The 17,132-nt window shown below is 39.5% G+C and overlaps 1 protein-coding gene across 2 annotated transcripts in view; it reads left to right on the forward strand.

Moving 5' to 3' along the window:
* Window positions 1-3,536: 3,536 nt before the first annotated feature.
* The window catches only part of ZBTB10 (zinc finger and BTB domain containing 10), a 29,914-nt gene continuing 16,318 nt past the window's right edge, over window positions 3,537-17,132 (forward strand). For both annotated transcript variants that reach the window (XM_028518898.2, XM_036031059.1), the window contains exons 1-2: window positions 3,537-4,612; window positions 10,301-11,189. In XM_028518898.2, coding sequence (XP_028374699.1) covers window positions 3,668-4,612; window positions 10,301-11,189 — 1,834 coding nt within the window. In that variant the 5' untranslated portion in view covers window positions 3,537-3,667. The remainder of the gene's footprint in view (window positions 4,613-10,300; window positions 11,190-17,132) is intronic.

The following is a 17,132-nucleotide window of genomic DNA, read 5'->3' on the forward strand; positions in this document are numbered from 1 at the left end:
TTGGGGGAAAAAAAAGAAAAGCCAGGAAAAAAGTTGCCTACCAAAACAGATTGAGAGAGATAAGAGTCAACAAGCTGCCTACAGTTATTTACTAACTGCCTACTATGTGCCAGGCTGGGGTTGGATGGGGTAGGGGAGTATAAGAGTGAATAATACACAGTCTCTATTCTCAGGTACTTAATTCTGGAAGATGATACATGTGTATCCACAGACAATCACAGGTCATTATCCCTAGACCCTAAAGAAGCAAAGCAAAGGACAGTCAAGTTTGACCATCAAAGGTCAGTTGAAGCAGATATGGGAGCTTGGCTTTATCACAGAGTGACAGTGGGACAGTATCAAGATGGCCTGCAGTTTTATACAGCCTAAAGTGAACTTAGGGGACACATTGGTTGGGGATGCCCCATTCTTGAGGGGTTCCCCTGGTAAGCATAAGGGGGAATCCCCCTGAAATGGTGGAACCCCAACACTAAATATAAGGGTTAGAGGGGAGAACAGATCCCTGATTGCTAGTAGAAGACTGGAAGGGGTGGGGGAATTCTTAAAAACTCCACTTACAGAATAGGAGATCCCCTTCTGTTACTCAAAGTTTCCTCAAACAGTGTATTCTGAGACATCTGTGGTTACTATCCTTTTGAACTTTGTTTCTGATTCCATTTTCCTTCAGGGTTTAGAGGGAAACAACCGAATATATAAGTATATATATAAACATAGAATAATAAAAGTATAAATACATATACACATGTACATATATCACACAATGGCTGTTAGGAGCTCAGTGGTCCCAGAATTTATGTCATTTATTTGTACCATTGGAAACTAATTGTTGTTCACTCATAATTAATCCATATTTAAACATAATTTCAGGCAAGAGACAATGTAAGGCAAGATATATGTGAGAGAAAAATTTAGTCCTTACACAATACCATTAAGGATTCCAACATTTTTGGTGGTTCCAGTGCTACCAGAAAACAAAATAGTACTAGCATAAACTTATGTAGTATTTATTATGTACTAGGCATACAAGATGAAAAGAAGAAAAGATATGAATTTAACCATTCTGGAATGAAAATAACCTTTGAAGTTGATGAAAATTCTTAAGTCCATTTTCACTTCCCATCACCTTAATCCTAGATAAGCAGTTAACTTCAGTAACTCTTCTGTCTTTTTATGGAAAAGGCAGGGGTGGTTAAAATATAATAAACAATGCATTTATTTGCAAAGTGCATGGAATTTTAACAATGCATTAAGGACAGAGCACAGTATTATCATGGCATTCTTCAAAATGTTCCATGGAGGCACATATTAAATACAGCCACACAGACAGAATCCTCTCATCTCTCCAAGGTACAAATTAGTTAGATCAACATCAGACATTCTACTGCCCTAAACTTCCCAAATACTAAAACAAAGTAGAACAATTTTTAAAAAACCCATAAACTGTAACAATCTGAAGACTTGTAATGGAATTTTAGACTGATAATCACTGGTGGTCAGGTGACAATATAATCATTACTGGGGGAAAAAACCCAAAGCCAAACTTTTTGTGGCAGGTTAGTAGCATCATTATTTACATTAAAATTACACTTCATTTATTATATAGATACTAAGAGTGAATTATGTGCAAGTTGCTTTGAGTAAATCTATGCAATCTATAATAGAGTCTGACTCTGCCTACATGTGTATAGTTCATTCAAAAATATTCAGATAAATGGTATTTTATAATACAATGTTCAAGAAAATCTGTTTTTAAAGTTAATCTTGAAAAACATATCATATTTCATATTCCACATTATATATTCAAAGCTTTAAATACTTTTATTTTTAATATAGAAATTTCTTGAGAACAGAATCATAAAACAAAGGGCCTAAAAAATGTAACACAAGCTCTTTATAGAACATGTATAACTTTCTATTAATATATAGATTAAACCTCTATAAATATCCTTTGCCCACTCAATAATTATCATGAATATATTTTGTTAGTTTGTGATTAAACTGTTCATATTTTAGCAGTAAAAAGCCCCTCTATAGTTTGAGAACATTTTTATCTGAAGTAGGTTTGAATAAAGGTACTTTGAGATTTCACATATAAAAAGAGTAAAATGAATCTAAACATTTTAGAATTTGCTAAATTTAGCATATTAAAAATTTAAAAATCAGTATGAGGGCTCTAAGAAACCTTTTTTCTAAAAAAAATTGGACTAAAATTAATGAGCTTTATTTCCAGCTCAATCTGTTTTTCTAATAATTCTAAATTCCATTTGCAACGTCAAGTTAAAATGTTAAGTCTTAGAAACGGATTCTTGTGTTTGAACAATGATCAGAGTCCCACACGACGTCGGTGTGAGCAGACTCCTCCCCGCTTCTGGGGAAAACCCTGCCTAATATTTATAACGTTATGACAGTGTAATACTCACAAGGTGGTTGTAGAAGTATAAACACCACTGCACTTATCTGATTGGCTGCTGGTGATGTAACAGCCCTGTCAATACTTCCCAGCGAACGCACGTGTTCGACCTTTTATTTAAATTTCCATTTCATCACAGCAGTAAGACACTCCCGGAGGTGCATTTTCAGTGAAACGATTGTCGCCCGGGGCCCAAGGTGCTGCCTGGCATACACGAGGCGTCGCAGCGGGAGGTGTCCGTAGTTGGAGTCTCCTCCCGCAAAAGGCACCGCCCGGGCCAGCCTTTGTCAAGGAGCAAAATAAAATAAGTTCACTTCCTCGGGCGCCGCCACCCGCCCCCAGCTAATGACACCGCCGGAGCGCCGCTCCCACCGCTCCCACAGTCATTTTCCAAGTCCCAGGTGAACGCGTGGCAAAAGAAGGAATATGAGCGTCCCGGGTGCGGGTAGGTGCGTGCGGGCTGCGGGGAGGCGGCCAGCCCCTGACACTCGCCAGCTGTCTGTCCCCGCGGAGCCCAGCCCCGGCTGCATACGCTCGCCCCTCCCGAGACCCCGGCCCACCGGGGCTCTGCGTCCTCCTCCCTTGGCCTCCGGCCCCCGGCTAGCCTTTCCCGCCGCCGCCTCCCCCGCCCCCTGCCCGGGTCTCCCGCGCCCCCACCCCAGCAGCCCGGCCCCAAGCCCAGCCCCCTCCCCGCCCGGCCCCCACCCTTTCCCCTCCAGCGGTGGCTGCTACCCCGGTGCATTGTGGGCGCACGGTCCGTTGTTCATTTGCCATTCGACCTCCGCCGGGGCCTGGTCGGACGGAAACGCTCCGCCGGCTTCATTGTCGGGCGTTATGTGGCGGAGCCCCGTGCTCTAACGAGGCTCGCGCCCTCAGCGCCTCGGAACCGGCGGCGGCGGACCCCGCGGGCGGCGCGCCGGGTAGGCTCTCGGCTCGGAGGGTCGGCGCGACGTCCGGAGGGGCGGCGAGGGGCGCCCCTACTCCGCCCCAACTTCCAAGGCCGCACGCGCCCGCCGGCTCCTCACCTCCCCGCCGCCCACTTATCCGCGCGGGACGCGGCCCGGAGCGCGGCGGGGCGGGGACGGAGGACGCGGAGGCGGCGGCCCGGCGGCTGCGGACGCGTGAGGCGGCCCCCGGACGGAGCCCGGGCCGGGCGGGAGGGCGAGGTCGGGCTCCGCGAGACCGGAACGCGGGGAGCGCGCGGGACGCAGCCCGAGGCAGGAGCTGGCCGGGCACCGGGAGGCGGCGGCGCGCGCCATGTCTTTCAGCGAGATGAACCGCAGGACACTGGCGTTCCGAGGAGGCGGGCTGCTCACCGGCGGCGGTGGCTCAGCGAACAATAACGCCGGCGGGGAGGCCTCAGCTTGGCCCCAACAGCCCCCACCGCGACAGCTCTTGCCGTCCGCGCCGCAGCACCTCAACGGGCGAGGGGCAGACGAGGAAGTGGAATTGGAGCGCCCGGAGCCCCAGGACCCCGAGGCCTCAGCCGGCGGGGCCGCCGAGGAAGGGCAGGAGCCGCCGCTGCCCCCGGACGCGGGCGGCCCCAGCTCCTTGGGCGGCGGCGCTGGGGGCCCTCTGCTAGCGGAGAGGAACCGTCGGACTCTAGCCTTCCGCGGCGGCGGCGGGGGTCTTGGCAACAATGGCAGTAGTCGCGGCAGGCCCGACCCCCCGGCGTGGCCCCCGCGACATTTCAATGGGCGAGGGCCAGCGGCGGTGGAGCTGGAACTGGACGCGCTGGAGGGGAAGGACCTGATGCCGGACGGCGCGTCCCTGAGCGACAGCACGGAGGACGACGAGGAGGGGGCGAGCTTGGGCGACGGCAGCGGTGCGGAAGGCGGCTGCAGTGGCAGACGGTCGGGCGGCGACGGCGGAGACGAAGCGGAGGGAGGCGGCGTGGGGGCTGGTGACGGTGAGACTGTCCAGCACTTCCCGCTAGCGCGGCCCAAGTCCCTGATGCAGAAGCTCCAGTGCTCCTTCCAGACCGCCTGGCTCAAAGATTTCCCTTGGCTGCGGTATTGTAAGGATACCGGCCTGATGTCTTGCGGCTGGTGCCAGAAGACCCCTGAGGACGGCGGCGGCAGCGGCGACCTTCCGCCCGTGGGGCACGATGAGCTGTCGCGAGGGACCCGCAATTACAAGAAGACCCTCCTCCTGAGGCATCACGTCTCTACCGAGCACAAACTCCACGAAGCCAACGCCCAGGTACAGTATATCCTGCCCCTACTTTCTCAGATCCTTTACGGAAAGGTTTACCAGCTTAAAAAGCTGCTTTCCTTGGGGAAGCATCGTTGCAGTCGGGAGAGGTGTCGTCCACAACTTCTGCGTGGGAGGTTAGAAAGCCTGGGAACAAGTTTTCGGAAGTTGTGTGTTGGGAGCGAGAGGGAATGACAACCGTAGCGCTGAGTTTGTTTTACTTTTTTATGATTCATATTTCTTTGCCTATCAGGTTGAATCAAAAACAAAACTTAGTAAAACAAGGTTGAAGGTTTTAACCCAAAAGGTTGACTTTGCGGAAAATAGGATTGCCTGTGATTTTTGAAAAGCTCCTTGGGTTCATATGTTGGTGGAAGTCAAATCTGGCAACTTTTTGAAGGATGAATTAAACAATTTCCTTAACATTTGACGCTTACCTTTTTTAGGGAAATATCCAGCCGAAAAAAATTCTTTATATCACTTTAGAATAATTTGAAATATGAGAGCAGTATATAAATGTAGTGGAAGCTATTTGCTTACCACTCCTTTTTCTTATGAATAATTTTACTAAATTTATTGCCATCGAACTTCTTATTGAACTTTGCTTTTGGTAAATTGTTGTAGTTTTTACCTGTTTCCTTCTACCCAAATTTCTGTGTTGAGATTTTTGTACAATTACTCTCTTTTCAAAAGATAATTAGAACTGGTAGAGAACGTGTTTACCAAACTTGTTAAAAACAAGTTCTTAGTTACAAAACAAGTAAGCTGCAGTTTATTCTTTCTTGTTTTAATATTTTCTTTCTGGAGATAGTCTTTATCATTTTGATAATCCCCTTTCAAGCCAAGCAGATGTTGATGAGTTCTCCTTTAAGACTTTGAGACAACCTTTGGTAGTTGATGGATTCATTCTTTTGTATTTGTAGCCAATCATTGGTTTAGAAAGTTGACTGGCAGGTATTAGTCCCTCTGTTGGCATGATATTGTTGTTCAAAACACATACCGGAGTTAATTAGGCAGTGTTTAATAACCCAGTAGTCCAGAAGCTTCTCAGAAGTTTAAGGCTTGAACCTCAAAGCATAGGTTTATTTTTCCCAGTGGACAATGGCAATAGTTTTTGCCCAAATTTTAGCTGCCAAAGCCCTAGAAGTAAGGTTACTTAAAGATAAAAGGCCCAGAAAAGTTAAATAAATTGTCCTGAGTCTTAGAGCCATTGGTGATAACTGAGACTATAGTCTGTAAGGAGTGGGGAAAGAATGGGTTTTGGAGTAAATCTGGGTTCAGATCTCAGCTTTCTGCAATTACTAGCTTTGTGAGCTTGGGCAGTGGAGTGAAGTGGAGCTGACATTTCCTTGTCTTCCATATGCAAACACCCATTTACCTTAACTCTACAAAATAGTTACTTTGTTCTCATTTTATAGAAGAAGAGGAACCCTTTAAAGGGTTAAGTAATGTATTTCTGAAGTTAATAAAATGATGTAGGTGGTGGACTTGTGAAAATGAAAAGTGAATCTTTCTAAATAATGGTAGGTTGGTTACTTTGAAAAATCTAAAAAGACAATTAGAATGAATTTTTGTAATATACAATGGACCAGTTACTCCTCTTATCAGCATAGTCTCTCCTTGTAGGTAAAGCTTAATGGGAATGAAAATTGGAAACTGAGATTAGAGGAAGGGGAATTAGATGGATCACCTTATGACAGAATTGGTATGGTGCCTGTATCCATCCCCCAGGCATATATCTGTTTCAGGGAATTCGTTTCTAGGGTAATAAAACCATTATTAAACTCAATCTCCGAATTATCCCTTCCTTCCCATCCCCTTTGCTCCCTTGAAGCTCTCTTGTTATAGGCCTTATCTGCAGCCCATCTTTCTCTTGGGACATTCTTTCATTAGACTGAGGGGTACAGCTTAGTTTGTCTGAGGCTATATATTGATTCTCTCTGTTAGATTTTGGATGTTTCCACTCTGAATTGATCCTAATCATTTCTCTATTTTAATTCTAGCTGACTTTAGTTTGGGGTGTTACTTTGCTATTTTGTGTGCCTTGCAGGTACCACCTGCATTTCTCTTTGTTAACATGAGTGACAGTTTCGAGAATTGACATATTTCTGTGGGCAGGAGTTAATTTTTTTTTTTTAAATTGTTCTGCAGTCTCTGATATCTGTAGGAGGCAGTATAACCCAGTCTGTAAGAGCATTTTTGGGTTTAAGGTGAGGGGGACTGGAATCCTAATCCTCTTTCTTGGCAGGCAAAGCTTCTCATTTCCTCACATATGCAAAGTATATATGTCAACACATAATCACTTAGTAAATGATAACTATTAATTTTTTTATCATTCTTATTTTACTTGTAGGTAAGTATAACAAGATGCTTTTTCTTGTGGCCTGGTATTTCCTGTGTCAGTGTTACCAATGTAATCAGTTTTGAAGCCACTTTATCTCATGGAATCACTGATTTTAAGAGAGCAAACCAGCTTCCTTTTTCATACCTTCAGAGACTTTGGTCAGCCAGTTCTTTGAACATTTTGGGACTTTATCATCATACATGCATTTTTTCTCAGCTTCATAAAAAATACCTTGCATTAACTTTCTCTTGTCTTAAAAATATTGAGAGTTCTGGAGTTTTTAGGCAAGAATTCAGTTTGAGCCTGGGGTGGTTCACTCCTTTTATTACACACACATACTAAGTTTTAAGGAGGCCTATATTTTGAGACAAGTTTGGCCAAATCTTAGTATGTCACTAAGGCTAAGGGTTACTTTTCTTTCATATTTTGCTATAAGAAAAGTTCTTCCTCATTAATATCATGGTAGTGACCAAATCATTTTAGTACCCTCTTAAAAAGTTTGATATTCTTTTGATAATTGGATGTAGGTTGTTAAGGACTCATGGAAGAGTCTGCAAATGAGCTTTCAGAATCTGTTTTGAGCCTTTTGTTTCAAAAAGATCCCTGTGTTCTTTATAAGGATGTGTGAGTTAGGATGTAAGGCAGGGGTCCCCAACCTCAGGGCCCCCACGTTAGAAACCCAACTGCACAGCAGGAGGTGAGCTTGAATGTAATATCCTGAAACCATCACTGCCCCGCCCCACCCCGTCCGTGGAAAAATTGTCTTCCATGAAACTAGTCCCTGGTACCAAAAGGGTTGGGACCCCTGATGCAAGGGACAACACAGTTTTTATTTTGAATAACACCTATAACTTCATAGAAAGTTAAAAAATTAGCTCATACAGAATTGGCCATTTGGCTTAGAGGACTTTAAAATTGCTTTAATAACAGCTATTACCACTGTATCTTGGTTTAGGTCACTTTCTACCCACTTGTGAAATTTTCATAGCCTAAATCACACATTCCGTCAACTTCCCAGTTTACTAACCCTGAAACATGTACTCAGGTATATTATTGTTATAAATTTATTTAACTTTTCTGAAAGTAAATACTGAAATCAGAATAGTGGTCTGATTCAAATTACTAATTAAAATATGTTGAGGTCAGCAACTAACACAAAGGTGAAACAAATCTGCCAGTCTTCTTGGATTTGGCAAAAATATGTCTCATCATTTTGTAGAATAATATTTATATGAGTTCTGATATTTATTGTGTTTGATTATGTGATCATTTATTGAAAGGAAATAATTCTGAGTAGGGAAGTAAATACTAATTACTTGTTGATTTTTAGCTAAATAGCACATTCTTATTTATAGATTGACTACAGATGCGCTCACTGTTTGCAACTGAAGTTATCTCTGCCACTCTTCTCAGAAGGGTGTTGTAGATTTCTCTCAAAACTGATGGCAGTATCTATATGTCCAAGCTAGAATGCTGAAGACCCTGTAATTCTTTTTTCTCCCCAACTCCCCAGACTCTGCCTTACCACCTCTATTAAAATAATCTGTCTTCCCTACTTAGGGTCCTTGCTTGCCACAAGTATGTTCCACTAATAACATTAGCTTCCTCTGGTCAGATTTTCTCATTTTAGTCCCCCAATATTAATCCTCCACAGTCATTTCTTCTGCTAATCCATTCAGATCACTCTGCTTCTAAATCTCTGTAAGGCACCTATAGCATTGTTCTTAATCTTGTTGGGGATTCCAATCTCCTTTGATAATCTGATGAAAGCTATAGATGCCTCAAAATGTTCATAAGTGCACGTTTGCATATCTTGGATTTTTGGATCACCTTGAAGTTCTTTCATAAATCTGGAATTGTGAAGATACTGTAGGCCATCTTTTTTTTTCCTCAGTCTATCTCATTCACTTAGAATGTGTATCCTTCCATCTTACTCTTGCATCCTTTAAGGCTCTGCTGAAATGTTTCCTCCAAAAAGCATCTCCCCAGCATCTGAAAAAACTGGATTAGATACGTCTCCTGTCTGCTCTCATAACACTCTTGTCATATTCTTCAGTACCTTAGGAGTTTTGCCCACTAGTGATAACTTTTTGTCTTTAGTACTAAGAACTTTCTTGGTCCAACAAATCATTTTGGCCATTTATTTTAGCTCTATTTCACCCAAATCCTCAAGTAATACTATCCTTGGAATTACACACACTCAATAAAGCCTTCATTGCAAAGGGCATACTTAATCGTTGGCTTCCAAAACTTAGCTCAGTGCTCTAATCAGCAGCACGGAGAAATACTAGTGCTGCTTGTAGAAGTAGGGAACATCACTGTTCTTATATAATAGTAATGAGAAAAACTAGTAGTTGAATCATTGTGCTTGATTTGTATAGTTTGTGTTAAAATAGAATGGGCAAATGTTTTGGTTAATAAATTTTTTCCTGAGTTATTTTTTTAAATTTGGTCTGATAATGGCAGAGAGTTTCAGAACTTGGCACTACCCCAGGAAATTCAGAACACTGACCATAGCCTAAAATGACTGCTACTGTTAGACATAGCCACCTCCCTAAAGTATCAAACTGCTTAATGTGTGAACTTGAAGTAGTTCTTATAAATGCTAATTCATTGCTTTTGTAGACATTTCATCATGTGCTGCCAAAGTTAATTTTAATTTTAAATAATTCTTAATTCGCATCCTTATTTTATATTTCAAAAGAATAGCATGGAGCATGCTATTCTGTAAATGAAATCCTGCTGATCCTGATTCAGATGTTTTTCTCTTATAATAGCAATGACACACCAAGCTATTCACTCTTTTCTCTCAGCATTTGGATTGTGAACACTTCATAATGATTAATATTAGTATACAGTTGGCCCTCTGTTACCTAAAGGTTCTGCATCCACCAGTTCAACCAACTGTGGATCAGAAATGTTCAAGAAAGATTACATTGTTGCCAACACACACTAGGTGGTTAGACCTACTATGGTTGTGTCTGTTCTAAAGATACATAGACTATTTTTCTTTGTCATTCCCTAAACAACACAGTGTAGCACCTGTTTATTTACACAGCATTTATTACATTGAATTGGGCATTATAAGTGATGTAGAGATGACTTAAAGTACACAGAAGGATATGTGTAAGTTGTATGCAAGTACTACCCATTTTACACGAGAGAATTGAGCATCTGTGGATTTTGGTATTGGTGGGGTCCTGGAACCCAAATCCCTGTGGATACTGAGGGATGATTGTGTTTGATTAGTGTTTTTAAAAAAGTTACATAGGTGATGATAGTACTTTTTTTCTTGGTTTGGAGGCTTTAAAAAGTAAATAAAATTTAATATTAATATTTTCCATCACTTACAGGAATCAGAAATACCTTCAGAAGAGGGATACTGTGACTTTAATAGTAGGCCAAATGAGAACTCCTATTGCTATCAACTTCTTCGACAACTGAATGAACAGAGAAAGAAAGGTATTCTTTGTGATGTCAGCATTGTGGTGAGCGGAAAAACCTTTAAAGCTCATAAGAACATCCTGGTTGCAGGCAGCCGTTTCTTTAAGACTTTATATTGCTTTTCAAACAAAGAAAGCCCTAACCAAAACAATACTACCCATTTAGATATTGCTGCAGTTCAAGGTTTTTCAGTCATCTTGGACTTCTTGTACTCTGGTAACCTGGTGCTCACAAGCCAAAATGCCATTGAAGTAATGACCGTGGCCAGCTATCTTCAAATGAGTGAAGTTGTTCAAACTTGCCGAAATTTCATTAAAGATGCCTTAAATATAAGCATTAAGTCAGAAGCCCCAGAGTCTGTAGTTGTGGACTATAATAATAGAAAACCAGTTAATAGAGATGGTCTGTCTTCATCACGGGATCAAAAAATAGCCAGTTTTTGGGCAACACGGAATCTTACCAATTTGGCAAGTAATGTAAAAATTGAAAATGATAGTTGTAATGTCGACGAGGGCCAAATAGAAAACTACCAAATGAATGACAGTAGTTGGGTCCAGGATGGTTCACCTGAATTGGCTGAAAATGAAGCCCAAGGTCAAACAAAAGTGTTCATTTGGAATAATGTGGGCTCCCAGGGAATTCAAGAAACTGGCAAAACAAGAAGGAAAAACCAAACTACAAAGAGATTTATTTATAATATTCCACCTAATAATGAAACAAATGTAGAAGATTGCTCGGTGATGCAGCCATCTGTTGCCTATCCAGAAGAAGATTTGTCATTCATTAAGGAAGAACCAGGTAAATACTGTACCTACAAAGGTATTTCAGTTTCAGTCTAATTCTGGTTGGATATAATGTTGAAGTATATGGTATCTTGGGTTTTTTCTTTAGGCATGTACATGTGGGTTTCTCAAAGGTATTAACAATCAGGCATTTGCCTATATTGTGGTATGGCATGTGAATTCCACTTAATGTATAATTCTTTGACTTTCCTGATCTTTGGACTCTGCTCACTTTTTTTTTTTAATTACTAGTTTTTTTTTTGTATTTATACTTAACTTTTGGGCCACAAGCTTTTGTTTCTTCAGTTTTTTTCTGGATACTTTTTTCTTCTGTACAACTTCCTCTTCTGGTTTATGGAACAATTTGCTCTTTTCAGTACGGATCATCTTGTGGCAGGAGAGCTCCTGGGTAGGTTAATCTGCTCATGAGTTCTGGAAGTTCTGCAGGGCATCCTGGGAGTTCTGTTCACCTGGATGTACTTGGTGACTGGAGAATCTACATCTAAACTTTTATGTTCAGCATTTTTAAGCATGTGCAGCAAAAAAATTCAACACTCTTTTTGGGCCACCTACCCTATGTCCAGCCCCATTGTTTGGCCTGGGCACATCTACCAGCTCCACCATTGCGATGATAGGATGGCACATATTGTTTCTGTAAAGTGATATCCTTCAGATGCTTGGTAGTTTTTTGAATATCCATACCCATGATGCCCCAGGGAATTTCACAAATGTTCTTAAAGTGAATACAATATTTGAACCTCTTGATTTACATGATTTTGTGAGGTTTTCTGGATCAGGTGAAGAGCCAACCATTTTCAGAGGTGGTCTCTGGCCGCTTTCACGAAGAGATCTGTGCTCACAGTTTTTTGCACTCAGTGCTGGGAAAGATAAACTCTTTAGTTGCAAAATGTTGTTTGTCATTTCAGAAATTTTTGAGACCTAGTCTACATCCTTTACTCTTCATTTTTTTTGGATAAATTAAACATTTATAAGTGTTTATAGAATTTTGCAAATGGTATTGGGATTCTAATTTGTTTAGAGCTACTGTTCTGTAAATTTTACAGAAGCTGAATATTTTAAGCTTGTCTCATTTCACCTCATTTTTATTAGTTAAGAGAGGCCTCTGAGACATATTAATATATCCCCAAAGGAGTACATACAATAATCTTAGCATATCACATTTGTTGTGTGGGTTTTTTAAAAAATGGGGTGAGGGGGCATTGTTGTAGAGTGTAAATACATTGAAACTTTAATGTAATTTAATTGCCTGTATGTAACTTATTGGAAGAAGCAGCCAAGTTCTCTGTGCAGACCCTGGACTTGTCTACTACTAGAATATATGCTTTAATGCTTGCTTTGTCCTAAAGCACTGTATCTGTTTGATGTTAAAAAGAATTACTGTTTTTATTTCCTTTCCCTTTGGGAAAAGGGCAAAATGTCCTAGTAATCCTATGAAATGGCTCCTCTGACTTTTAGGCTTGGGTTTGGTTTTCATCAGTAGAAATTTTACTTATTTGAAAATCAAAATACATGTGTAGTAAAACACTTGTTCTCTTTTCCATCATACTTATCAAGAAATAAAAACCTCAGAGGCAGTTTGTTTAAAGTAGCAGCACTTTATTTTGGCTTAATTTTTAATATAGAAGACCTTGAAACAATTCCCAAAATGCAGTTATGTTGTTTTCTGTGGCATGGATTGTTTAATAGCATGATGGGAACCTTAGCGTTTTTTAAAATACATAAATGTACACTCACAGTTTAAGGAATAAGCAGATTTTCTGGGTGGTAGCTGAATGGTAAAACTAGTCAGAGCTAGCCCCATTCTTAAAATTAATCTCACATTTAATTGGAGTGATCCAAGAAAAGGAAAGCACTAATATTGACCCACAATGCATACCTCAAACAAAATAACATCACCAGCATTTATCTTAGCAGGCATCTCTAGCTAAGGTTGTATTAATTTTTGGTAGTCAAATATGCTTTTGATTTCTTCAGTCTGTCTTGTAAAAGGTAATTCTGTTATGTTGTTGGTATCACTTTGATATCTGAACATTGCTTAACTCACAAATTCGTATCAGTGATGTGTGCTACATTCCAGCTGTTTTTTTTTTTTTTTTTTTAACAACTTTGTAGTCCCTCTAAATCCAACTTCATTTATTGGTAGAAAATGGGTCTTACACGAGTACTATAGTTAGGACGTAATTGATATACAGCCAGGGGTTGGCAAATTTTTACTCTAAAGAGCCAAACAGTAGTAAATATTTTTAGCTTCGGTCATAAGTTCAGTTACTTAACTCTGCCATTGTAGCATGAAAGCATTTGTATACAGTGTGTAAACAAATGAAAATAGATGTGTTCCCAGTAAAGCTTTATTGCTAACCCTTGGTATAGAGCAGTGGGTGTTAACCATGCCTGTATGTTGGCATCACTTGGAACTTTCTTGGGTCTCTCCCAGGTTGTCCATTTAATTGGTCTGGGATGTGGTCTGGATGGTGGGATATTTATAAGCTGTACAAGTTACTAACCCTGTGAGCCAAGGTTGAGATCCACTAATAGAAATAAAAGAGTCCAAATAGATTCAGGATTTGAAAAGGCACTCTTCTACTTACCCACTATGTGGCCATGATCAAATTAAGTTAATTCTTGCCCTCAGTTTTCTCATTTTTAATATATGGTACATAATAAGATTATTAGGAAAATTAAATGACAACATAAAAGCACAACTATCATGGTTATTTTAATCTACCTTAAAGTTGGGAGACTGTTGAGGTTATTTAAAATCAGTTTTCCAGTACAGTGTACTTTCCACTAAATTCTAGATAAAGTGGTCATATTAGCTTCAGCTTGACCTTGTGTTTGAAAACTAAAAAAGATTCTTTTTAAAGCAGCTATTCCAGTATAGAATGTCTATGATTATGAGGAAGTTATTTTATATTGATACAATATTTGCTTTGCTTTAACTTCCTAATTATGCCATTTGGGGTAGTGTACTCTGACCTTAACCTTTAATCTCTGAACTACCTGATAACTCTTCAGATATTAGGCATTTAAAAAATTGCCCTGAAGTCTCCTAGGCTAAGTGCTGTGCTCTATCTCCCACTTTGTGGATTCCTCAGTTGTAGACAAGACATGGCTTGTTTCACCTGGGAATTTTGGTGGACAAAGTTGACTGCAACTCTTACAGGGAAGTTCTGACCAGTATAGAACACGGTGGGTCTTTGTTTACCAAGGTTAAAACCTTTCTCAAGGTCATTTGACTAGTAGATAATAGAGGCAGGTTTCATGGTTTGTTTGGGACTGTCTCACATTAAAATTTTGCCATTAATAAACTAGTGAATTCTGTCTTTCAAAAAATGAGTCCCTTTTAAAACTAAACATGTTTATGAATTCCACATCATTGATTATACTTTGACTTTCACTTATTGAGAAAATAGTGAAAGTTTTCAGTGAAATAAATGCTTTTAAGCAAACTTAAATTTCTGTGCTTAAATGTCTGGAGAGTTGTGGATTCTTCACTTAACTCTGTAAGCAGTGCTTGGCATATTTGCATATCTGGGATCCCTTAGGAAATGTAACATCCCCAAATTCTTAAGCTTCCAGTTTGTAAACCACAGCTCTAAATAATGTCTTTTTGTCACATGACATTGAAGCTGCTGTTTGGATGCCTCAAAGAAATGTAAGATGTTGAGATAAGATATACCCCAAAATATCAGGGATTTATTCAGATGGTATTTTTTTTATCTTAAACTAGCATCTCTGTAATTTGACTCAGTACTTAGATTTGAATCATTTGGTGTATGAGGATACTTGAAAGTAGAACTCAGGGAAGGTTAGAAACTTCTTTCCTTTTTACTGTTTTATTGGGGTTTATAGGATAATTAAAACCAACAGGAAAAACTCAATTCTGAGTAATAAAAGAGGAAAATAAAGTGTCAGTTGCTCTGGTAATGTAAAAATTTTAAATCTTTGTTTTGCTGACTTATAACCAAAAACAAATTTCAGGTAGATAAAGTAGATAAACATGTAAGAACTTAAATTATAGAAATAATTTATGCCAAATTTTTTCCCAAAGTATACTCATATACTGTTATTTTTAATCAGCACAAATCAGATATGCATCCCATTTTTGGTCTTTTGATGCTTTGAGCTCATGGGACATATTTTTCTGAATCTAGATTTTCTATTTATACTAGTCACACTAGCTGGTTGTACCCATTGTAAATAACTAGTCTGCATGTATGTGTACATTTTATTTATATATGCATACAGACTTCATTTTGAACAAAGATTGTGAAATGATTGACACGAAACAAATGATTAAAATGCAAATAAAATTTAAGTTTAGTGAGCTAGTCAGAGGTGTGTTAATATGGTTGTCCTAATCAAGCTTTTAATTGGCTCTAAGATAGGCACACCTTAGAGATATTGTGGGATGGGTTTCAGAGCAACTCAAGAAAATAAACTGTAATCTTTTTGCTGGTGGAGGATCTTGCCTTTGCTTTGTAAAAAAACACAATGCTGGTGAAGTGCAATAAGACTTAGGCATTGTGCCTCTACTAAGCAGCTTTTCTTTTCTTTTTTAATTAATAGACTTTTTTTAAGACTAGTTTTAGATTTACTTGCCTTCCTTCCCCTGCACCCAGTTGTGGTACATTTAATAAACCAATATTGATGAATTATTATTAATATATATTAACGTGTTGTTTATCACAGTAATGGTCACTGTGTTGTAGAGGTCTGTGGGTTTTGACAAATGCCTAAAATCATGTTTCTACTGTTACAGTATCAAAGAATGGTTTCACTGCCCTGAAAGTCTCATGTTCTACCTATTATCTCTCCCCTCCCTCCCTATCTTCAAACTCCTGTCTGCTCCTTTGATGTCTCTATATTTTGCCTTTTCTAAAATGTCATATAGTCTAAGTAGCTTTTTTCAAAAGGGGGAAATGACAGTTCTGCAGGATGACAGATTTCTCTGGCACTGAATTCTAAAAGGAATTTCTCCAGTGTGGTTTTGTAGAGTTGACACCAACTAGTATAATGGACAGTTTCTTCAAAAGTGTTCTCTAGTAAATGTAGTGGTAGATTATATAATTGATTTTCATCCTTAATAAAAGCCGATAGAATTCAATACTAATGATTGTTTTTTCCTTAATTACTCACAAACATTCTGATGCAAGGTGGTTTTACTTAATCAAGGGATATAGAGTTAATCTGAAGTTCCTTTCTGTCATCTGTACTTCTGATGGGAAAACAGCTGTACAGCATTTATAAATTTTTATTTATCCTTACAAGTAGAGTTGAATCAAGTTTATGCTTTACATTTTCAATATTATAATTGCCTTTTGGCTAAAAGCATATAATTTGAGTATTTAGTAAATAGTTTTGAGAAAAGAATGCTGACTCAATATCTTTAAGATACCCTAGATGCAGCACACAATTTGACATTTCATTATTAGTTCTAATTACACTAAACTTTATATTAGTTATCTGCTAACTAGCACTTGTGCTCTGCTCTGTTTTGGGTTGTGGTATTACTTTCATATGCTGTAGAATCTTAAAATGCTTTCTAAATGATATTTTTAAAATTATTAACATTTTTATGATTCTGAAAATCTGGTCTGATTTGAGACTTCTAATATTTTGACCATGTCACATACGTTGACTGTATGAACTATTTAAAATGTTTAGAAACCATGGAGCATGGGCTTTGGACTCAGTTTTGCCACTTAACTAGCCTTGAGTGTATCCCACATAATGTCTCTAATGGAGAGGAAGGAAGAAAAAGGTCATAATTCTGAACTCTTGAAAGCTGTAAAGCTGTAGAAACTACCCAAAGATTTTTTCTTAATCATTTTGCTAACAAAACCTGATACTCAGATGGCAGCAAAACCAGCTTTTTATATTCTTATTTCTTTAAATGTGAATGTGTTGTTGCAGAAATAACTGATTATAGGATGCT

The sequence above is a fragment of the Phyllostomus discolor genome, chromosome 7 (assembly GCF_004126475.2).
Source record: "Phyllostomus discolor isolate MPI-MPIP mPhyDis1 chromosome 7, mPhyDis1.pri.v3, whole genome shotgun sequence".
Lineage (NCBI taxonomy): Eukaryota > Metazoa > Chordata > Mammalia > Chiroptera > Phyllostomidae > Phyllostomus > Phyllostomus discolor.